At 43.0% G+C, this 25276-nt stretch overlaps 1 protein-coding gene across 2 annotated transcripts in view; it reads right to left on the bottom strand.

Moving 5' to 3' along the window:
- Positions 1 to 24756, bottom strand: part of LOC143924809 (glucagon receptor-like) — a 166956-nt gene extending 142200 nt beyond the window's left edge. For both annotated transcript variants that reach the window (XM_077449277.1, XM_077449278.1), the window contains exon 1: positions 24557 to 24756. In XM_077449277.1, coding sequence (XP_077305403.1) covers positions 24557 to 24612 — 56 coding nt within the window. In that variant the 5' untranslated portion in view covers positions 24613 to 24756. The remainder of the gene's footprint in view (positions 1 to 24556) is intronic.
- Positions 24757 to 25276: the final 520 nt, after the last annotated feature.

Below are 25276 nucleotides of genomic sequence, written 5' to 3'. Positions count from 1 at the left end.
TCCGCACTTTATTGTTTATGTACAGCGCATCACTACCCATTTTTTCTACTTCCCAGAATAGTTGAAGCTGTTATAGTTGCAAAGGGTGGGCCACCATCGAACCCTTCGGAAGAAGACTGGGATGATATTAAGATCCCTTTCACACCACACCGCACATTGCGTCGGCGGTAAAACGCCGCTATTTTTAGCGACGTTTTACCGCTGGATTTGCGGCGCATTTCGGCCGCTAGCGGGGCGCTTTTACCCCCCGCTAGCGGCCGCGAAAGGGTTAAAACCGCCGGCAATACGCTGCAATAGCGGCATTTTGCCGGCGGTGATACAGCGCTGCCCCATTGATTTCAATGGGGAGCAGCGGTGGAGGAGCGTTACACACACCGCTCCTTCACCACTCCAAAGAAGCTGCTGGCAGGACTTTTTTCTGACGTCCTGCCAGCGCACCGCTGTAGTGTGAAAGCCCTCGGGGCTTTCACACTACACATAATGGTGCAGCTTCTTTAGGGCGGATTGCAGGCGCTATTTCTAACACTATAGCGCCTGCAAAGCGCCCTGGTGTGAAAGGGGTGTAAGATTCATGTGCGTGTAAAGGCAAGCATTCCAATACTTTTGGTAATATAGTGTAGGTATCACCATTGTTTGGATTATGGTCTCTTTAAGGGGGACGATAAAGAGCATTTTTTGGAGTACTCAATAATAAACCCACCTCTTAGGCAGGCCTGGAAAGTTTCCAGCAAGTCGATGAGGTGTTGTGTGGAACAAGACACACTTGTGAGAAAGATATGTGGCTGTTCGATTTTCTGAGTCCCTGCTGGGCTATTGTGACCTTTTCCGGACCCCTTGAGCAGGTAGGGACTTTAAAATCCTGTTGTTGGACAAGTTTGCATTGGTATCTTTCATGGACTGTTTTTTGTTAGTTTTTATGCTGAAGTTAAGCTGTTTTTTTTGCTTTTTTGGATGAATAAAAACTATTTTACAAAGACACGGATGGATAATGATCTGAACCCCCAAATATCACACCTCCTATGGTGGAATGTTCTAAGCCTCTGTACACACGGTCGGAGATTTCGACAACCAAATCCGTCGGATTTTGTCCGTCGGATCTTGTCTGAAACTGTTGCATACACACGGTCAGACTAAGTTGTCGAAAAATCTGATCTTTCAGAACGTGATGACGTAATTTCGTTACGATGGGACTACATTCAGGCTAGTAGCCAATAGCTTTGATGTAGGAATTTGATCTGAGCATGCATTGCACTTGGTCCGATCAAAATTCTCTACACATGATCGGAGTATGTCCGATCGAACCAGTTGGTTGGAAAATATTTCCAACAAGTTGGAAAATTGGGTCCGACGGATATTCCGACGGAATCAGTCCGATGCATACCACACACAGTCGGATTATCCGACAACACGGTCCGATAGGACACATTCCGACGGATTCTCCGATCGTGTGTACAAGGGCTTAGACTATAATGTTAGGATATTTTCTCTATTATTTAATTTTTATTCTGGTCAAATCAAAGACTATTTTCTCAAATGTTCGCTAAATATTCACATTTGCCAAGTGAAAAGCAACAAATAGAAACTGACATTTCACAAAAATTCCAAACATTATGGATATAATCTTGCACACCACCATCTGTAGCCTGACACTTAGGGCAGAGTAGGAGTACTCAAACCACCAAAAACATCTTAATTTGAACTTCAAACCAATTAGTAAAAATAGTGAAATTTCACCAAAATCTCCTAATTTTCACTAGGATTTTGAGAACAAGAAAAGTCTCAATTTTGTTTATTCTTAGTAGGTTGTACAAAGTTACAAAAGGTACAAATTTTGGTGGTCTTTCACTTTCATACCTTAGCTAGAGAATTGTTTTGTTAAAGCTTGCATAAAAGCCATAAGAGGTAGAAAGGGGAATCTGGAGGTTGAGTAACATGACACTATTTCCCTTTTTCCGCTTTCTCTGATCAGGCATATGGGACTTCTGGAAGTGTGTTGGATGTAGAAGATTTTTTGACCATCTTAACTTTGAAATAGAGCAAAGATTGGTGGCTTGGGCAATAGGATAAATAAGAAATATATATATTTTTTTACAAGTTGGCCTCAACCTCCCACTGAACCATTACCCCACCAAGGGTTGGACACTACTGTATCCATCAACACCACTCAGTAAGTGTCATTGAGTCCACTGAGCTTAATGGAGGCCTTAAAAGGGACGAGGAAGGAGGGGATCAGACATTTTGAAATATATTATCTAATAGTAGTACCTTTACAATTGCAATATTTTTGTTTATCCTATAAAAGGATTTATTTTCTGTACAACATGCAATAGTGGTAAATGCTCCAATTTTTTGGGATTTTTTTCTAAATGGCCAGAGAATCTGCCTATATTTTTCTTCAAGTAAAGGCATTTTTTAAAGATAAATTTTTATTATTTTAAGTTCCATTAACCTTGTAGAGAATGACATAGTGTTTACTATTCAATTACTTTAACCTCTAATCTTTTGTGTTTCTTCTACCTCCAGGGTACAAAGGCCAGCATTCCCAGCATCTCTAATTGCATACTAGTTCTGAGTCCTTGTATCTCTTTATTAGTGAAGCAAAGATGAAGAGACGACAATCCTGGTGCTTGCATCTATAAAGCCCAACTCCAGGATATTGACAACCACCCTCATACTAACCACACCTATCCAAATGCCCATTTTACTAACTTGAAGACATGGTCATGTGACAATCCTGCTTTCTTTTTCTGTTAACATCCTGGGGTCCTTTTTTAGGTGTCCACGTCACTGTCTGCACAATGTGGACTCTCCTATTGGCCAGGTCCTCTCTAATAGAATCCAAAAGCAGGTGAACTCATGGGGGTGGTGAGGTGAGGGGACCAGTGCCCAAGAAGATAATGAGCAAGGAAAAATGCCTAGTTCCCAGGCAGAAATGTAGCTCTGCTCATAGAGGAAACTGTGACTTTGATCCATTATACAGCGGGACAGCTTAGGATGAGGTTTTTGCATGAAGACAGTGTATTATTTTAATTTAATTTTTGCCTGGTATTGGGCTTTTAAAACCAGTTCAAAATGGCAGTTCAGGTATGGTTTTAAAATGTCTCAAAGACACATACAAAAAGCAACAGTTTAACATCAGCTTCCAAAAATGCACTAAAACCTTCTCACCTGTACAACCACAAAGGCAGTCTCCAAACCAGCCATTATCAACCAGGGTTCAGTGGAACCCTAGGGTTCTTCAGGAGGCAGTCACTGGGGTTTCCTTGAAATGTTGCTATTTGAACTCCCATCTGATGATGCCTGGATAGTTCTCGGTCCAATGCAACTTGGCAGAGCCAGCAGCATGGCACCAATGATTTTTTAAGGTGTCTGAAAGGGTGGCATTCTGACCACCACTATAAGAGGGGCAATTCTTCCTTGACTACTAAAGTCAAAGCATTTTTTCCCACTGACCACCAAAGACTTTGTTTTAGTAAGGGTTCCCTGAGACCTAATATTAATTTCAAGGGTTCCTCTGGCGTAAAAAGTTTGACTAAGGCTGATCCAAACTCTTACACTGCCGCAAGTTATTTGCTAAAAAATAGCATGTAAAGGTTACCTATAGTTATTTTTCTCATTGTAGAATAATAAATACTAATGCATTCTAGCCAACATTCAGCATGAAATTTTCTCAATTTCCTATCCCATTTGTTCTTTTGATAAGCAGCAACATTAAATCATAATGACGCCCAATTACTGAAATACGAATGTTCCGGAGAAAAATTATATTTGAAGCACCACAATCTTTCACTCAAAGTTGGATTTCAGTTTCTATCATTTAAAACAATTGATAAATTTGATATTGACCTATCACATTGTATTATGTACAGTACATGCAGAAATATATCACCCCATGGAGTATGGGATGAGTGACCACCTGCTGCAGATTCTAATGCGCATTCTGAGCTTCTCATTGTATACTTTAGGTGATTGTAGCTATATTAGTGCACTTGCAATAAGAACAATTGAGTACTGTCCATGATACTTTTTTATTTGCACTAACATCCAAATTTTCAGAAAAAGCTTTAAGAGTGTGTCTCCTTCTTCAAGCCCCAAGCAGTACTAATAAACAAAGTTTTAGCAGAATGTTAAGTAAGACAATCTGTGGGGAAAAAAAAAAGAAAAAAGAAAGACAAACCAATGTACACAGCAATGGTAATTAATTGGATAGTTAGTAAGATAAAGCAGGGAGAGGTTTATAGACTAGGAGGTGAATAACAGTCACATAGGTGGATAGGTGGGGGGGGGGATCATGAACCTGTTGGATAGTGATTTAGAAAACTAAGGTACACATTTAGTCCATTACCTTTTGTGTCAAATAGAATTATCATTCTTAGTGTCAGGTCTGGGCTCAGCCCTTCCTTCTATGAGCTGGCCGCTCAGTTGTCGGCTAATTGCCAGCTCCTATCTCTCCACAGTGACTCACCTGTTGATGATATCATGCTCATCAGTCCTGCCTATTTAAACTGCCCAGCCTAGATGATCTCTGACTTTGCCTTGGTCAACATCACAGACTATCTCCTGTTTTCCTGTTAAAGGCTTGCTTGACTGACATTCCTTCTAGCCCCAGATCCTGCTTGCTGTTCCACTATGCTGATCCCTGGCTCCCCAACTTTCTGGCTTGTCTAACTATCCATTTTGGTTACCAAACTTTGGCTATGTTTTGACTACGTTTTTTCTATTTACTTTTATTATTAAACAAGTGTGATTTAACTGTACTTCTGTCTCGGTTTGATTTATGGTTTATGATAGTTCAAAAGTTTTCCTTTACTGAGTAGTTTTGAAGTTCTCTTTAAAGTGGTTGTAAAGGTAGAAGTTTTTTTTTAGCCTAATGCATTCTATGCGGCTCAGCTCAGATGTCCCCATAGCAAGCTGCTTTCTGTGGGAGCACTCAACAGGAGGGAGGGGCCAGGAGCACCAAAAAGGGGCCTGAGAACAGGAGGATCCAGGCTGCTCTGTGCAAAACCACTGCACAGAGCAAATAATTATAACATGTTTGTTTTTTAAAAAAAAGAAGAAAAACAAGACTTTAGTATCACTTTAAGAACTAAAACATTCATGTCTTCTATGGTGTGTTCTGGTTGTGAGAAATAATGTCCCGCGGGAGTACGGAAATCATCCTTCCTGTGTTCTTTAATGTTGTGTCTATGTAAATTCATCCTTCTTTGCAATTTCTGTTGGCAACATAAGATCCTTAGCTGCATTTTTTGCATTGGATGAGGTACACCCCGCCATCAGTTAAAACCATTAGTCCTAACAGCATTCAACAAAATCCATATATATGCTAACGCTATATAGATGATATTTTCATCATATAGATAGAAGGTGATGAAAATCTAAAACAATTTCATTCATTGATCCACATGTTTCAGCCATCAATCAAACTACAAATGGACTATTCCAACACATGTCAATTTCCCAGACACCATAGTGCACATAAAGTATGACAAGCTGCACATCCCAATATACAGGAAAGCCACTGACAGATGCAACTATCTTCACAGTTCCAGCTTTCACCCCCAGTACACCAAATGGGCCACCATACACAGCCAGGCCATCAGATACCACCAAATATGCTCAGACCCAGAAGTCAGAGACAAACATCTCTGAACATTATCAGACTTTCTTCCATAAGAAAGGTTACAAGAACAAAACCATTAATACAATCATAGACATGGCCCTGGAAATCTGAAGAGAAAATCTCCACTACAAAGAGAAAAAAAACTGATAATCAAAGATTTGCAACCCATCATAACAAAAGATGAAACTCTGAAAGAAATATTCCAACAACCCCCAATGCTGACTTTCAGGTAACCACCCAAACCCAGACATAAACTAATCAGCAGAAAACTTCATTCTGATTATGAAGTCACATAAAGGAACCAGGCCCTGCAACAACAAAAAAGCTGCAAACTGTATAGCCAAATAAATGTATCAAAAAATGTCACACACACAAAAGGGATCTTGAATAACACAGGATCATGCGGCTCTACCTACAATAATGTGGTGTACCTCCTCCGGTGCAAAAATGCAGCAAATCTTACATTGGCTAAACAGGACAGAAAATGCAAGCAATGATGAATTTACACAGACAAACCATGAAGGAACATAAGAAGGATGCTTTCTGAACTCCTGTGGGACATCATTTCTCATGACCAGATAATACCATGCATGTTTTAGTTCTTAAGTGGAACGTCAAAACTACTCAGGAAAAGAAAACATTTGAATTAAGAATGATAATTCTAATTGACATAAAAGATAATGGACTAAATATGGACTTGTTTTTTTTTTAATCACTATCCAACAATTCTATGACCCCCTCCTCACCCCTGTGACTGTTTCTCCCCCTCCCACCAGTCTATAGTCCTCTCCCTGCTTCATCTTACTATCCAATTCATTACCATTGCTGTGTATGTTTGTGGGGGGGGGGGGGGGGTGTTGTCTCAACATCTCAACATTCTGATAAAACATTGGGGGTTATTAACTAAAGGCAAATCCATTTTGCACTACAAGTGCACTTGGAAGTGCTGTCGCTGTATATCTGAGGGGGTTATGCAAGGCAAATAAAAAACAGCATTTTTGCTTGCACATGATTGGATGATAACATCTGCAGAGCTTCCCCTCATTTCAGAGCTTCCCCTCAGATCTAGAGCGATTGCACTTTCAAATGCACTTGTAGTGCAAAGTGGATTTGCCTTTAGTAAATAACCCCCTTTGTGTATTAGTGCTGCTTGGGCCTTGAAGAAGGGGGCACACTCAGAAAACTTGTTCTAAAAATATGGATATTAGCGCAAATAATAAAAAATATTATGGTCAGTACTCAATTTTTTAAAGAATACGTTAGAATCTGAAGCAAGTAATATAGAGCCCACCTCATTTTCTGCCTGGAGGAAATTGAGCATCATATAACCCTTTCTTTCCTAGCCAGGCAGTACCTGACCAACCCCTTACATTTATTGGATTTTATTTATTTCAGTCCAAGAGGCTCAGAATAACATCAGGGCATTTCTTAGTGCAGCCTAGATGCAAATGGAGCCTACCTGGGATTGCCCACTCCTCCAGATTGACACCCATACATCAAGGCACTCTGAAGCTTACATAAGCTCACAGTGTGCGGTGAAATCAGAGTAAGCAATTTCATTACAGGGAAAGGAACTCATACAACTGTGCAAGACTGAAGGTAAGGCTGGAGTTCAACTTTAAGCAACATGTGTTCTACAACTCTAAAAGTTTACCAAAGCCAGTATTAGGCAAAGTAGTGGAAAAAGAAAATTATCTTTTTGTGCCACTGTGGATGTGGCAAGGTTCTTTGCCAGTATACTTTTTGTTAAAAGCTGTCCCTCTTTCAAATTGCAAAATCTCTTCATTGTTTAATCCTTGCCTATGTTCCTTTTTAAGCTGCTGTCATGACTGCTGCGCAGGTTTTTTCTTAGGGTGGCTTCTTTCTTTCTTGCAGCATTCTATAGAGCCATAAACAACAAAAACAACCTGCGCATAGGCCCCCTTCACACAAGGCGGTTTTCAGTCGCTACAGTGCTAAAAATAGCACCTGTGTAGCGCCTGAAAAAAAACGTCCACTTTCACTCCAGTGTGAAAGCCGGAGGGCTTTCACACTGGAGCGGTGCACTGGCAGGTCGGTGAAAAAAGTCCTGCTAGCCACATCTTTGGAGCGGTGAATGAGCGGTGTATTCACCGCTCCTACCCATTGAAATCAATGGGGCAGCACGGCTATACCGCCGGCAAAGCGCCGCTGCAGAGGTGCTTTGCGGGCGGTTTTAACCCTTTTTCGGAAGCTAGCGGGGGTTAAAACCACCCGCTAGCGGCCGCATACCACTGCTAAAACGATGCCCGCGCCGCCCCAGTGTGAAAGGAAAACTAGTAGTGCTCTAAATTGTGTGAGTTGGACAGCTGCACTCATGGTATTGTACACATCAATACTAACAAATCTATCATAAAAAAATTGTGTTGCACTGTCACTAATATACCAATCTCATATCAAACCAATATAAATCATATTTTATAAAGTGCATCAGTGCTAAAAAATTACAATTCATATACAATTCATACAAATTTTCTTCAAGGGTAAATTTTAAATAAAGTGCAATCAGGCAAAAATAATGTGCAAAGAGAAATTTCTAAGCTAACAATGCAGGAAAGGGTCCATAAATTATAGTCCAAATGTGCCAAATGAATGACTTCCTAATTATTCCAGTGGCGATAACCCAGTGCTCCCCTTTCAGGTCAACACATATAGCCTCTTACCAGCAAATATATTCCGATGCTTGTTTTATCCTCCCTGTTAATAAATATTGGTTCATTTACATTGGATGTTGTGCAAACTGAAAATTGCTTGGGTCGTGCGATGCTGTTCCCAAATAAAATTAACGTCTTTTTTTCCCACAAATAGAGCTTTCTTTTGGTGGTATTTGATCACCTCTGCGGTTTTAATTTTTTTTGCGCTAGAAACAAAAAAAGACCAACAATTTTGAAAAAAAAAATTAAATTTTTTTTTACTTTTTGCTATAATAAATATCCCTAAAAATGTAAAAAAAAAAGTCTTCATCAGTTTAGGCCGATATGTATTCTTCTACATAGTTTTTGTAAAAAAAAATCTCAATAAGAGTATATTGATTGGTTTGCGCAAAAGTTATAGCGTCTACAAAATAGGGGATAGATTTTTGGTATTTTTATTATTTATTTATTTATTTATATTATTTATTTATTTTTTATCGCGACATTTCAGAGGACAGATTGGACACTTTTGACATTTTTGTGGGACCATTGACATTTATACAGTGATCAGAGCTAAAAATAGCCACTGGTTACTGTATAAATGCCACTGGCAGGAAGGAGTTAACACTAGGGGGCAATCAAGGGGTTGAATGTGTTCCCTCATGAGTTTTTCTAACTGTGGGGGATGGGACTGACTGGAGGAGGAGACATATCTCTGTTCCTCGTCAAATAGTAGAGAAAGGGGAATGGGGAAAATTGGGACTTTAAATTAGGTCATAGCCTCCATCCCTATCACTATAAGGCAAAAACAAGAGCTTAACGGGACTTTATATGAAGCACGGGGGTTAAGAAAGGAAACAAAAATAGCTATTAAGAAAAAGATTTATTATTTATTTGTCTATCAAAACATGATTACATATATTTAATGAGGTGCGCAAACATACATCATTAATATCAAAATTTTCTTTATACACTCATGGTGACCGATAAAAAATAGGTTATAAATGCGCACCTCAATCGTATACATAGAAACAACCAATGGTAATGATGGAATAGACAATTAATAAAGTATTACAGCTACATGAACCTATGACTTCATGATTGTTACATTAAATAAAATGAACATAATTGATAGAATATTACAGAAATAAATGCTGTTAGTGTTGGGATACCAAAATACACGGCAACCAGTAGCTCTATGCGTTTCGCGGGTTACTGCCGCTCATCAGGAGCAAGCTCGTGATTGGTCTGAAAATAAAGGGTAGTAATTAATTAATATTTATAATAATTGAAGCAAAAGGGAGATTGAAAGGCCCACCTAATAATCACTTACATACAGCTATGCAGCCATAGGCGCGGTATTGGGGGCCACCAAACACCCCAAGCGACGGCACGGGAGCTGAGGAGGGCCATCAAGCGGCAATGGGGCCCACGGGGTGCGTACATAGGCGGCCACCGGGACAAAAAGGGAACATAATCAGCATGTAAGTGTATGCCTAATGGGTGAAGAAATACATAATGGGAACTACAGATGAGAGGATATATAATGTGGAACATATAAGTGCAGGTTGAAAAGAGAGGAGGGGAAGGAAAGTATGCAGTAAAAATATCTCTGTTCCTAATTACTAGCAATGGCAAATCTGTCTCTCCTCCTTTGTCAGAATGGGGATTTGTGTGTTTATGGGTGCTCGTGGGTGGGCGGCGGACATCGCAGCTGGAGGCCACGCGCATCGGGCCCGCCGCTGTGCAATCGGGCACGCACGTGCCTGCTATGGCTCTTAAAGGAGTCAGCGTACTGGTACGGCGATTCCTGGGAACGAGCCAATCTGCCGTTGTAAATGTGTGTGAGCTGGGGTCGGCAGGTGGTTAAAGTCTTGTTTTTGCAGGTTGAACAAAGCTCACCTGGTAACCAAATTAGGTTTTTTTTCCAAAGCAGTGTGTAATACAACTTTTACATGCCACACACTGGTCCTCATACAAGGTGGCCTTCGGTCTTTTAATCCAGAAAATGAGGTCACCTACAGTGCCTTGAACAGCTGTATTTATACTGAGATTAAATTACACACCAGTAGACTCTATTTACTAATTAAGTGACATCTGAAGGCACTTGGTTTCACTCGATTTTAGTTTGGGGTATCAGAGTAAAGGGGGCTGATTACAAATGCACGCCACACTTTTCAAATATTTATTTATTAAAAAAAATTGTAAAACCATTTATCATTTTCCTTCCACTTCACAATCATGTGCCACTTTGTGTTGGTCTATCGCATAAAATCCCAATAAAATACATTTACATTTTGGGTGGTAACATGACAAAATGTGGAAAATTTAAAGGGGTATGATTATTTTTTCAAGGCACTGTATTGAGCATTGATTATAGTAACCTGTCCAGCACTCTGATATGGCCAATGACGCATTGTATCAATGGAAATAGTCAATGGGCATATAGTTAATGAAAAATAATAGTCCAAATAATAGTCCAAAGGGTTACTGAGATTCATGCAGTCAATCATAAAGGGAAGCTGAGGAGGATCTAGTAGTTCTCAACAACTAATCTTTTATCTTGTACGTGCCGTATAATAAATGCATTAGAGTTTCCCTCACTCAGTGTACTTTAAAAATGGGTGGTGTGGATGGGTGCAACGAGTCCTGGCAGGTGTTTGTACTGGAACTGGTTGTTAATGATGGACTAAGATAAGGCTTAGTTCACCTCTCTCTCCCTTTGGGGGAGCCCCACTGAGTACTTGGGTGGGTCTGTGTCCAGAGAAAGGGGGCCGTCTGGCTTGTGAATGTGAAAGTACCTCAGTCCCCATCTGGAGCCTAACTCCCCAGGGTATCAGGGTAAGGTTATTCCTATGGAGGACTAGTGTAACACCCGTTGCACGTTTTGTGTCACCTCTTTATGTGTGTGTACTTTTTTTGGCACCGGGTGGAGTTTTTGGGTGTTTTTCACACGCCACAGGCTTTAAAAAAAAAAAGGGTGTTGCTAAAGTCCAAAAAGGTCCAAGGCACCCTTGGGCAAGGTCAATCAGGCGGCACAGTGGTGTAGTGGGTAGCACTCTCGCCTAGCAGTAAAAAGGGTTGCTGGTTCAGATCCCAACCATGATGCTACCTGCCTGGAGTTTGCATGTTCTCCCTGTGCCTGCGTGGGTTTCCTCCAGGTACTCCGGTTTCCTCCCACACTCCAAAGACATGCAGGTAGGTTAATTGGCTTCTGTCCAAAATTAGTCCTAGTATATGAATGGGGACTTTGGATTGTGGGTGCCTTGAGGGTAGGGGCTGATGTGAGTGTGCAATGTACAGGGATAGGGACAATTGTAGACACTCACTCAGGTTGAACTAGATGGACTGGTGTCTTTATTCAACCTTACTTACTATGTAAGGGAGGGTGAATGGTTGCAGAGCACCGTGATGAACGAGGCTCATCTTTTTATGCTCCCCATATCTCTTTTCCCTTTCTTCCTCTTTATTTTTCTACCAGTACCCTTCCCTTTTCCTTGCTACACAAGTATTTCTTGCATACAAATATCTTCTGTATACTTTCTCTGTGTCAGCTCAGAAGCTTTTGCCCAACATTAAAGGTTCATCAGGGCACATGTCTGTTATACAAAATAATTGTTTCTCGCTTTTGCATTTTTGCTTCCCCCAGACATAAGCAGTTATCACTCCGACCTAGAACTTGATTTGTCTAGAGCTTTTCAGCCAGTGCCCCAGGGTCTAGATACAGTGCGAAATGGGGACTAATGATACATTTAATTAACTTCTGGGATTCTCTTCCTGATTCTGTGTGATTACTATGTAGCACAATGTAACCCAAGGAGCAATTCTTGTGATGTCATCAGAGTTTCTTACGTGCTCTGATGGTTCATCTTAGAGCAGCACAAATCTAATTAAGCTTTGCCCTGCTTCCCATTGAAATGGTGATCTGTTGCTTGAGCCATATTATATATATATATATAAAACCTAATTGATATATATATATATATATATATATATATATAGATAGATAGATAGATAGATAGATAGATAGATAGATAGATAGATAGATAGATAGATAGATAGATAGATAGATAGATAGATAGATAGATAGATAGATAGATATATCTATACATTCACTGGCCACTTTATTAGGTACATCCGTTCAAATGCTTGGTGACTCAAATTGCTAATCAACCATTCACATGGCAGCAACTCAATGCATTTAGGCATCTAGACGTGGTAAATATGACTTGCTAAAGTTCAAACTGAGCATTGGAATGGGGAAGAAAGGGAATTGAAGTGACTTTGAGCGTGGCATGGTTATTAGTGCCAAATGAGCTGGTCTGAGTATTTAAAAAACTGCTGATCTACTGGGATTTTCATGCACAACCATCTCTAGGGGTTTACAGAGAATGGTGCGAAAAAGAGAAAATAACCAGCGAGCGTCAGTTGTGTGGATGAAAAATGCCCTGTTGATGTCAGAGGTCAGAGGAGAATGGGCAGACTGGGTCGAGATGATAGAAAGGCAACAGTAACTCAAATAACCACTCGTTACAACCAAGATATGCAGAATATCATCTCTGAATGCACAACACATTGAACCTTGAAGCAGATGGGCTACAGAAGCAGAAGACCAGACCAAGTGCCACTCAGCTAAGAACAGGAAACTGAGGCTACAAGTCACACAGGCTTACCAAAATTGTACAATAGAAGATTGAAGAAATGCTGCCTGGTCTGATGATTTTCAATTTCAGCTGCAATATTCAGATGGTCTGGTCAGAATTTGGTGTTAACAACATGAAAGTGCATGGATCCATACTGTCTTGTATCAACTGTTCAGGCTGGTGGTGTAATGGTGTGGGGGATAGTTTCTTGCTACACTTTGGGCACCTTAGTACCAATTGAGCAATGTTTAAACACCACGGCATACCTGTGTATTGTTGCTGACCACGTCCATCCCTTTATGACTACAGTGTACCCATCTTCTGATGGCTCCTTCCATCAGCATAATGCACCATGTCACAAAGCTCCAATAATCTCACCACTGGTTTCTTGAACATGACAATGAGTTTCCTGTACTCCAATGGCCTCCACAGTCACCAGATCTCAATCCAATAGAGCACCCTTGAGATGTGGTAGAACAGGAAATTTGCATCATGGATGTGCAGTTGACAAATCTGCAGCAACTGCGTGATTCTGCTCTCCAAATGATAAAGCAAATAAAGCGCTCAGTGATTCATATAAAGTGCTAAGTGTACAAGATAATAAACTCTAAAATGATTAAAATTCATACACTAAAAACACAGTAAATACAGAATCTAAAGCGCTAGACAAAAGATAGGTGATAGATGTGCAATAGGTGCAAATAGTCTGATCTGGTACAGCGTCCAAACTGGCGCTAACATAAATAGGATAAAGCGCAAATGACCTAAAGTTCAAAGAAATCATATATCTTCAAATAGTGCTAGTGATCACAGTGTTCTACCATTCTGTGTTGTGATGATGTGAATGAATGATCCTTTTCTTCTGTGAAGTTACACCTAACGGTGCAGTGGCTCCTTACCTTACCACTGTAAGGCAACAGTATAAAGATATCAAAGGGTAATCCAAATTCCAGAATTCCAGAATCCTGCAGGGGGTCTCACTGAATATTTCTTTATGGATGGCGGCTTATATGAAGCCTGGTATCCTGGTGAGTGCTTCTTGTTTATGTGTGTCTCCTTTGCATAAGTTACTAGCGATGGAGATCCTCTTAGGTGGACATGTCAATATGGACCAAAACCTCTGAAGAATGTTTCTAACAACTTGTTGAATCTATGCCACGAAGAATTAAGGCAGTTCTGACGGCAAAAGGGGGTGCAATCTGGTACTAGCAAGGTGTACCTAATAAAGTGGCCGCTGAGTATATATATATATATATATATATATATATATATATTTATGGTGAAGAGCCCTCTGACCGATACGGACAAGGATGATAGACAAGGACAACATAAACTCGCTACCTGAAATGGACCTGAAAGTGTGCCCTGGTCTAACGTACGGTATACCAAAATAAGGGGGCATACCCTAAAATGAAATGAATATGAAATGGGTGAAATGAGTACTCATATGAGGAGTATGCTAGAGTGAAGGCCTGATAAAAGGGGACGGGTGGGCGGGTATCGCGCACCGGAACCGACAAGGAAGATGGGCGGACGGCAGGTTATATACACCACCGGGCTCCTCCCATAATTTCAGGCCACCATACTGGCCTTTCTATTTATGGTGAAGAGCCCTCTGACCGATACGGACAAGGATGATAGACAAGGACAACATAAACTCGCTACCTGAAATGGACCTGAAAGTGTGCCCTGGTCTAACGTACGGTATACCAAAATAAGGGGGCAAAACACTCAGGTAGGGGATGCATTTTATTGAACCAAGATTGTTACTGGGTAAGTTTGACAAAGGCCTGAGCCATCTCAACTTGCGGATTGGGTACATAACGGGCAAAACAGGAGGACTTCCATCTACCCAACTTTTTGATGACGTGGACCGGGACCCCTTGGCGGGAGGCTGTTGAAGCTGCCCCGATGCGAAACGAATGTCCCGAGTAGTGCGCAGGATTGAGGTGAAGGATGCTCAGGAGTATCCTGACATGCTCCATGAACTGGGCTGCGTTGAGAGGTTTGGAGTGAAAGGGGAGAAGTGGGCCAGTCCCTGGTTGATCGGCCAAAAGGGTCAGCAAGCGGGTGAGGACAGCGACCGGACACCAGCGGTTGTGGGTCTTATAGAGATGTATGTCCGTACCTGGGCCAAGCTGCTGTGTCTTTGAGACCGCTAAATGTAGGATGAAATGGTCCTCAAACCTTACTAGATGGTGTTTGCACAGCATACGTGCCGAGGGGCTACTGCAGGTAAATTCGCCTGGCCGCAAGAAGCCGTAGAAGGCCAGGTGTATGGCTGCTTGCAGGACGACACTGACATGGAGACCGAAAGGTGAGGAGGCCAGAATGTCTGACATGTCCCTGAATACTTCGCCCGTGATAGGCAGCCGTTTGATGCTGGAAACCGGCCGACGTTTCTGAATGCCGCGCATGAGTGCCCGGACGGCGTGACAGGTGAATAAGGAGGGCTTAGTAGGGTCCTGGAGGGACGTGAAGTGTTGTACCCCGGCCAAGTACAATCGGATTGTGTTGAACGATAATGCCAAGTCCGAATGGCAGTAGGAAAGGAAGGCAAGGACTTGCTTGACCCGGGAGGTCTCTGTATTGTGGGACGATATGAAGCGAGTAAAGGCCCTCCAGGCCGACTGATAGGCCTTGCGGGTATTGTCTGAGAGGGAGTGATCAATAAGTTGAGTCGCTGCTGACAAGTGCGGGGCTAATCCAATGTCAGTTGAGACCAGTCCGGGATAGCTGCAGAAGTTGGTCCGGCTCCGGGTACCTGATCAAAAAACGAAACAAAGTTAAAGCGGGAGAGGGCATCCGCCGCCTGATTAAATTTGCCGGGGACAAAAGAACAATGAAGGTTGAACTGAAACAATAATGAGAGCTGGGTCAGTCGCCGCAGGAAGGACATAATCTGTAGAGATCTGGACCTGCCTTTATTGACAATCTCCGCAGTGGCCAGGTTATCTGTAGAAAAGACCACCGTCTGGCCTGACCAGCTGCGGCCCCAGGTGTGTGCAGCGGCTACAATGGGATATAGCTCAAACAGGGAGGACGTCTCAGTGAAGCCAGGAATAGCCAGTATCTGTGGAGGCCAGGGGGCTGCGAGCCAGAGGTTGCCAAAAATAGCCGCAAAGCCCGTGGAGGCCGCTGCGTCGGTCACCACCCGAGGTGACAGGGCGGACACGGAGGGGACGAACAGGGACACTCCGTTCCAGGAGGACAGGAATTCCTCCCACATGGCTAGGTCTGCAATAGCCGCGGAATCCAGGTTGAGTACTTGCTCCGGGTCCTGAGAGTGGGATAATAAGGCCAGCAGGCGTGACACGAACGAGCGCCCCTGGGGGATGATGCGCATAGCAAAATTGAGCATACCAAGGAGGGACTGGAGCTGTCTCTTGGTACAAGTCCTGGCATGAGTAAAGTCCCTCAGGACCGTCCTGATGCGGGTCAGTTTATCCGGGGGAAGGCTGGCCTGCATGGTGTTAGTGTCTAGGCTGACCCCGAGAAAGGTGATAGCCTGCGACGGACCCTCCACCTTGTGCTCCGCAATGGGGACATTAAGGTTACCGAAGACTCCCCTCAACTTAGCCAGATCTTGTGGGGGAGAGCCGGGCGGCTCTATCAGCAGGAAGTCATCCAGATAATGAATGACTTCCCGACACTGGGCTACATGTAACAAGATCCAAGCAAGAGCCTGTGCGAAGGTGTCGAAGAGCCAAGGACTACTCTTGGACCCGAACGTGAGCTTAGTGGCAAAGTAGTACTGCTGCCTCCACTTGATTCCATGCCAGCACCAGAGGGAAGGATGGATAGGAAGAAGTTTAAAAGCATTTGAGATGTCGGCCTTGGAGAGCCAGGTACCTGTACCTGTCTTAAGAATGGCCTGGATGGCCATGTCTACTGATGCATATTTAAGGGAGAACTCCTCAGAGGGAATAAGGGAATTGAGACTGGGGACCGTAGAGGAATGAGGCGCTGACAAATCATAAACCAATCTGAGTTTATTAGAGAACTTGCCCTTGACAAGCCCAATAGGGCTGACTCGCCAGGTGACGAATGGGGGCTGTATGAAAGGGCCGATGACAAAGTCCTGATCTAGTTCAGATTGCAGCAGTTGGTCGATGGCAAGCTCATCCGTGGCTGCTGAGCGGAGGTTCTGGCACTCGTGTGTGACGTGAGGGAGAGAGATGAGTCCAGTGTGAAAGCCTTCCGTGAAGCCCTGGACGAGGAAGGTGGACAGTGAGGGGGTAGGGTGGCTGGATAGGTAGACGCTAAGCCACGACACATTGAGCCGGCTTAGTCAGGACCTTTTGAGCTGCTTGATCTCACACATGAGCCGGGGGTGAGCTCTATGACATTGGGTGCACACATGGAGCAGCCTACACTGGCTGAAATTACACGACCCACTGTTATAATTATTGCAGATCGAAGCACCGCCCATGGTTTTAACTGGGCGCCCTAGCTTATCGGTCTGTGGCGGGCGAGCTGGCACTTGCAGGCCCTGAGCGGCCCCCGAGGTAGATGGGCCGACGAAGGGCGGGGCTGCCACTGAGGTAGCGCACCAGGCCGCAGTATGTGTTGCTGACTGGCAGATTGTACACAGAGGGGACCGAAGCCCCGCGAAGTGGCGGCAGAACAGTTCTGTGTCCATTGTGCTCCAATCCGTAGGGGTCTGGAACTGGGAAAGCCTGGCGGCTGCTTTAGCGGAGAAGGATCGGTGGTAGTCATAAAAAGAAGATCCGCCGTATTTGTAGCCCAGGTCAACTACCACATGGAGGTACCGATCCAGCTCCTCCCTCCTGCCAGGGGAGGCCGAGCAAATGATGTCCCTCATCATGCCAAAAGCTAAGGTAAACTCAGTAACTGAGAGCTTCCTATCTAATCTGGAGTCCTTAGCTTTGAGGACCACTGATACGTCCCCCCAAGTATAGGCTTTATTCTCTGCCAGCTCATGAATTGAGATCAGCAAGGAAGCCAAATTGACGTCCTTTCCCTCTAAAATGTCCTTCCTGATGTTTGCTGACACCATATGCGATGGGAACACTATCGGTGCAGCTCCGGGGATACCTGCAGGAGGGCTCACAACTGGTAGGGACGCTGGTACAGGCGGAGAGACAGAGGGTTGGGTCTCGAGGAGGGCTACTCGGCCCTGCAGATCTGTCATCGAGGTCGTGATAGATGACACCAGGGTGTGGAGCTGGGAGATAGAAGAGGCGATGGAGCCTAAGGAGGCCTGCTGAGTAGAAGCCTCCACCGCCGCGGGAGGAGGAAACAGGAGCCGGAAAAGCTCTGCCTTTCTGGCTGTTGCTGGGAAGGGGACACCCCTGCGTCTTAGCTCGGCTGTTAGCCTGGGAATGGTCCAAGCTCTGAAGGCCCTTTGGCTGCCATTCTCTGAACCGGATGGAGACAATGGAGCCGTGAGGTCCTCGCTGCCGGCCTGGGACATGGTGGCGGAAATTGGGTCTGACGAGGCCACAAGCCCTCTGATGCGATTCTTTCTCCTAATACGGACCTATAAGGGGTGAGATGGATTACAACTGGTTGGAGACTCCTAAAGAAATACCTGTTTCAAAGAAGGCAGCTTTGCTGAAGGGCATTTCCCGCTAGATGATTATGCTTACCTAAGAAGGCACCGTCTGACCAGGTGCAGGCTGGACCTACTGAACTCGACTGACCTGAGGAGATGAAGGTGAAGTTTGTTTGAGACTCCCACCTGACGAAGGCTAGCTAACAGTGGAAGTGAGACGTCACACACGAGATAAACGACACCAAGGAAGGAAATAAATTTTCCTCTTTCCCACCCCCCTGAATCGCCCCCCCCCCCCCTTTTTTTTTTTTTTTCCCTTTTTTTTTTTTTTTCCTTCCCCTCCTTTTTTTTTTTTTTTTTTTTTAGTGAAATGAGGCTGATGAGCAAGGCCCCCCGATAAGAATCCAACGTTGAAAAACCAACTGGACTAGAAGCGGGAAGTAACACGTGACCGTGAAATGAGTGAATCTGCCATGACAGAGATCCGAATCGCCATGCCACAAACTTGCGACCGAGCACGAAGCGGAACCTGGAGCATGTACTGAAATGAGGCCATTCCTGGGGCACGCCGGAACGAATTTGGTCCATGAACATGACTATTCGTACCGGAACGTGATAGGTGAAATGAAATGAAACCCATGACAAAGACTGGAATCAGACGACGAGCCCAAGCACCTAACAAATGAATCCCGTCTTTGGAGCATGTACTGAAATGAGGCGTAGCAGCTGGGCACACCGGAACGAATTGGTGCATCAAATAAATGCAACGAGATTCGAATCGGAGTGTAATAAGTGACAGAAATGATATCCCATGACAGAGACAAGATTCAACGACTGGACTGATGGTAGCAAATAATGAATCCGTCTCTGGCGCATGTACTGAAATGAGGCGTAGCAGCTGGGCACGCCAGAACGAATCGGTGCATAGTAACATGCGACAGGATTCGAATTGGAGTGTAATAAGTGACAGAAATGATATCCCATGACAGAGACAAGATTCAACGAGTGGACCGATGGTAGCAAATAATGAATCCGTCTCTGGCGCATGTACTGAAATGAGGCCATTCCTGGGGCACGCCGAGACGAATTGGTCCATGAACATGACTATTCGTACCGGAACGTGATAGGTGAAATGAAATGAAACCCATGACAAAGACTGGAATCAGAAGACGAGCCCATGCACCTAACAAATGAATCCCGTCTTTGGAGCATGTACTGAAATGAGGCGTAGCAGCTGGGCGCACCAGGACGAATCGGTGCATAGAGGAATGCGACAGGATTCGAATTGGAGCGTAATAAGTGACAGAAATGATATGCCATGACAAAGACAAGAATCAGGGACCGAGCGTGAACCTGCAAGTGATTCCGTCTCTGGAGCATGTACAGAAATGAGGCCGAACCCTGGGGCACTTCAAAGCGAATCGGTGCACCAGCGGTGCGACAGGATTCGCGACGGAGCGCGACTAGTGACAGAAATGATATTGGAGCAGCAGAAATGACTGGGACTGAAATGTTTGAACGAGGTGAAATGAGACACATAACATAATTGCAAGAAATGAAGAGACACATTCGAACTGGAGCAGAGCAGCGACACGTGCGGACTGATTGCCTTGTCGTAACAAGCAGTCGGCTGTGGGTCGAACGATTCGACCGCTACAATAGAAATGCACGGCAGTCGAACGGTTTCGAATGCCGTAGCTGCGAATGAATCGCCTGTCGTGGCGTAATCGAACGTGTCGAATGATGACAACGCCTACGTCGAAAGTAGCATACAGTGACAAGTGTACGAGGCCACCGAAACATTCGATATGACAGAACAGAGCGGCTTGTGCGTACAAGCAAAATAATGGTACATCGAAAACGTAATAAAAGAGGGTGCCGAAGCCCTACCTGCGACAGCCGGCCCGAGCGACAAATTCGATGGGTACAGCGACGACGAACCTACGGACGCTGATGGACGAGACGGGATTGTCGAATTGAAGACGAAAACGCGGGAACCGCCGAACAGGCTCGCTGCGTCTGATCTGGATAGTCGGCCCTTGATATCTGACGTGTCAGATATCGCGCACCGGAACCGACAAGGAAGATGGGCGGACGGCAGGTTATATACACCACCGGGCTCCTCCCATAATTTCAGGCCACCATACTGGCCTTTCTATATATATATATAGAGAGAGAGAGAGAGAGAGAGAGAGAGAGAAATCAGTCAAAAGATTGCTGCACCTAAAATGATTTATTCAAAAAATAATCACATACAAATAAATTGCATATCGTACCAGTTCCAGTTCAACAGTTTTGGGCAGTAAAGCTTGTGCCCTTCTTCAGGCTGGAAACAAAGATATATCTTTGTTCTAACCTGAAGAAGGGCGCAAGCTTTACAGCCGAAACTGTTGAACTGGAACTGGCACAATATGCAATTTATTTGTATGTGATTATTTTTTGAATAAATTATTTCAAGTGCAGCAATCCTTTGATTGGTTCTTATATGGTTGAGTGGGAAGGTCTGATTGCATGCACTCATGCACTAGAAAATTGCCGTGTTGCTGTTTACCGTACCTTTGAAGATATATATATATATATATATATATATATATATTACCTTAGAGTCCAACAAATACATTGGGTGCTCTGGATGGCACACACTCATGTGATTGCAGACTTGTGAAAATGGTGCAGTCACACAAATTCCTTATTACACCAGCCCAATTAGATTACGTCCAAGTGCTACACAGACTGCTTTTAATTACCAGTTTCTTTTTTTTTTCCTGAGTCAGTTATATTTGGAGTTTAATATCTGGGGCTGCCCTATTTAAGTAAAAGCTGTACTAGCAAATGTTGGGAATTCTTCTTTACCTCTCTTTCTGAAAATTCAACTTCTCTGACTGTTATGCCCCATACACACGATCAGACATTCTGACAACAAAACCATGGATTTTTTTCTGAAGGATGTTGGCTCAAACTTGTCTTACATACCCTCTCTTGAGTTGTATTGTATTGTAATGTCTGCCCTAATGTTGTAAAGCGCAAACTGTCGGTGCTATATAAATCCTGTATAATAATAATACACACGGTCACACAAATGTTGACCCAAAATTCCAATCGTGAGAACGCGGTGACGTACAAGACATACAACGAGCCGAGAAAAAGTAAGTTAAATTGCCAGTGTGGCTCCTTCTGCTTGATTCAGAGCATGTGTGATCTTTTGTGCGACGGACTTGTGTACACACGAACAGACTTTCCGACAACGAAGTTTGTTGTCGGAAAATTTGAGAACCTGCTCTCAAACATTTGTGAGCGGAAAGTCCGACAGCAAATGTCCAATGGAGCATACACAAGGTTGGACTTTCCGACAACAAGCTCACATCGAACATTTCCGATCGTGTGTGCGGGGCATTATTCTGATTTTCTGCCTTCAAAACTAACGTCAAACAAGCCTGCAGAAAATTACTTTTGACTTCCTTGATCTGCATAATACTTCTTGGTCAGGTGACCAACATTTTGGAATGGAGGATGTCAGCAATAGTGGACTATACATTTTCCTTATGGCAGGTCCAATTTAAAACCTATACAATTAAAATACACATCCAAATCTGCTAATAAATTTAAAGCAGTTAAATAAACATATATTATGTTGAACAGAAAATACTGTCCCGAAACAGACAAAGCTCCAAAAACTGAAAAAGAAACTCTGGGAGTTAAATTAAAACTGAAGTGACTTCTATAGGGATTAATAGATTTCTGGACATGGAGTGGTTGATATTTACAGCAAATCTTAGAAATCAACGGTCATATAGAAGTAGGTTAATGGTATTATGCTGCATAAACTATTCAGGATCTATCATCATGTGACAGCTTGACCTATGTCTGCATATAGTGCATACAACAGCACATTCAAATATATTTGTATGTGTGTATATATATATATATATATATATATATATATATATATATATATTAATTAGGGTTGTTACTGATTAAAATTTTCATGTTCGATTAATCGTTTTTTTTTTAAATCGATTAATCAACTAATTTCAATTAAATATAACGCACATACAGATCCAATTACTTTTAGCTGATCTCCTTGCATTGTAACTCTGTATTAGTCAGTGGTAAATGTGGTATACACTATATACAATCACCCGACACTAGTTAGTTTCCACAATCCATGACTTAACTTCACAGTTCACACAAATACGTTTTAAATTCAAACTGTAGCACTGACGTAAGTAATTTTTTTTCCCCCACAGTAGCGTGACAATCCCTCCACCTCCGGTCTAACTAATCACTCTCACCTTATGGCATGGACAGGTGGTCATGCAAGCGGGTATCTAAAGGGTTAACACGGACCATAAACTTCTCTCACGCCAGGTCATGGGTAGAAAGAAAAGATCTAAGTGCTCACCGCTTAAAGTGGAGTTGCCCCCCAAAAAATAAAACCACTTAAAAATCTTAAAAAAAATAAAAAATAAATAATTGGCAAAAAAAAAATTTTTTACTCACCTCTAAATACCGGTTGCTAGGGGGTCCCTCGTAGTCTGCCTTCTTCATTGCCCGGGCTGGTGACATCACTTCCCCTCGCGCCGCACATTCACCTGGGACCTGTCACGTGTCCCAGGTGACTGTACGGCGTATCACGGCGCCCTGCGCCGCTCGCGCATGCGCAGTGGGTGCCCGGCTGTGAAGCCACAGCCGGGTGCCCACAGTATGCATGACGGCGCCGCGAGCGGAGCGGGGAGCGAGGGGGGGGCTTCGTTCCCCCGCATCGCTGGAACCCGGGACAGGTAAGTGTCCGATTATTAAAAGCCAGCAGCTGCAGTATTTGTAGCTGCTGACTTTTAATTTTTTTTTTTAGGGGGTACCCCACTTTAAGTATCAGATTTAATTTTTGTGTTTAAACACAAACTACTCACATAAAGATGATAAAAACACAGCATGTAAAGCCGACAATCGTGTTAGTTCCGTAGGGCAGCAGCGGGTGACGTCATGCGTAGCTCCTCCCCTGTACGTGTTACGTTCAATCAGAACTTCAATGTCACCGGACTCTTCCCCCCTTCCCTTCGTTAGCAGATGGAGGCACTTGGGGAAGGGGAGAGGAGTCCAATGACGTCGATGTCCGTGATGTCACCGGATCTCCGATGGAACTCTTTTGATCGATCAAAAAAATGTATTGATTAATCGAGGAATTAATCTTTAATTTCCACAGCCCTAATATATATATATATATATATATATATATATATATATATATATATATATATATATATATACAGGCATACCCCACTTTTAAATACACAATGGGGTTTATTTACTAAAGCTGGACAGTGCAAAATCAGGCTCACTTCTGAAAGAAACCAATGCGCTTCCAGATATTATTACCAAAGCTTAATTGAACAAGCTGGGGTTAGAAGCTCATTGGTTTCTAAGCAGAAGTGAGCCTGATTTTGCACTTTCCAGCTTTAGTAAATAATATCCATTGTGTACTTAAAAGTGGGGTATGCCTGTGTGTGTATATATATATATATATATATATATATATATATATATATATAATATACATACACACAATATATCTCAATGATATAGAATAGAAGTAAACCAAGCTTATCTTCAACAAATCACACCAGTCCAAAAAAAAGGGAACTAACTCTCATTGGAACACAGAATGGAAGTCTATACTAGGAATTCCACATTGCACACAGAGCTATTGACAATATAACCAGCAAAAACTTTCCAGAACTCTAGCCAAAAATCGTGTGATCATTGACAGTATCTATACATTTTCCTTCATATTGTAAAATAAAATGATTTTCTTTCAATGCAATATCTGTACAAAAGTTGACAAAAATATCTATGTTCAAATAAATATCTGATCTCAATATTTTTTGTTGTCTTTCCTTTGGTTTTCAATGGACTCAGTTATTATATACCAGGATATGGGTCCTTATTTTGAAGAAAGTGACAGTTATTTTCTCCTAAACTAAATGACAATTGAAAAATACAATCACGTGGTTGATATCATGGGTCTGTTAGCTGGATTAAAGTAAAGTATATTTTCAGCAAATTTAAATACCATATTGCATATTGCTGATACAGTCCATTCATTGATTGTGCATAAGAGACTTACCTGGCTGAGCAAGGAATGGTCAAGTGTAGCCAGTATAGTGCACACTTCATTCCCATGGTAGGTGCCAGTAGTATGTTTCACATACAGATCTGATAGGTAGCCTTCTTGCTTCTTAGTATAAAGAAATCTAGACTATATTGCTCCGAAACTCTCCTCGTAGCTCTCTCCCTTCCAAAGATTTCTCATCAGTTCCATGCATCCCTCTCCCAGACCCCTCCTCTGCTCACCCCTCCCTTCAGTTTCCCTGTCTTTGCATTGAAACCACTAACTGTATTCCTCTATTCTCCATGCCATTCCCAACGCTAGTATCCCTTGTCTCTTTTCTTCAAGGCAATGTATCTTCTGAGCAGGGATAATGCTATGTGTCCCTGTGGGTACTGTTTAACTGGCTGTACTGGTCAGTCTAGAGACCCATTTATGCTAAAGTTTACACGTGCGCCATGGACGGGCATTTCATCCATGTTTTTGAAGGCTCACGAACCCTGGTTAATGCCCTGTACCAATTCTGTCCATTGCAGCTGACAGTATAGTTCACATGGTCACATTCATAGTGCTTTGGGTTGCATGACGCCAAAATGTATTTATTATGCAGCGTTCAGTTGGCTTTTCAATTCCCCACATGTCTCCTTTCATGTCAATGTAAAGGCGCCGCAAAAGCATCACAAATGTGCCAATTGCATAGCAGTGTAAGTTATAGTACAGGAATCCACACAATAAAGG

Source organism: Lithobates pipiens, unplaced genomic scaffold (genome assembly GCF_037356315.1).
Source record: "Lithobates pipiens isolate NorthernLeopardFrog02 unplaced genomic scaffold, aLitPip1_a1.2 Scaffold_22, whole genome shotgun sequence".
Taxonomy (NCBI): Eukaryota; Metazoa; Chordata; class Amphibia; order Anura; family Ranidae; genus Lithobates; species Lithobates pipiens.
The sequence above is the reverse complement of the archived record's forward strand: the minus strand, read 5'-3'. Positions and strand labels throughout refer to the sequence as shown.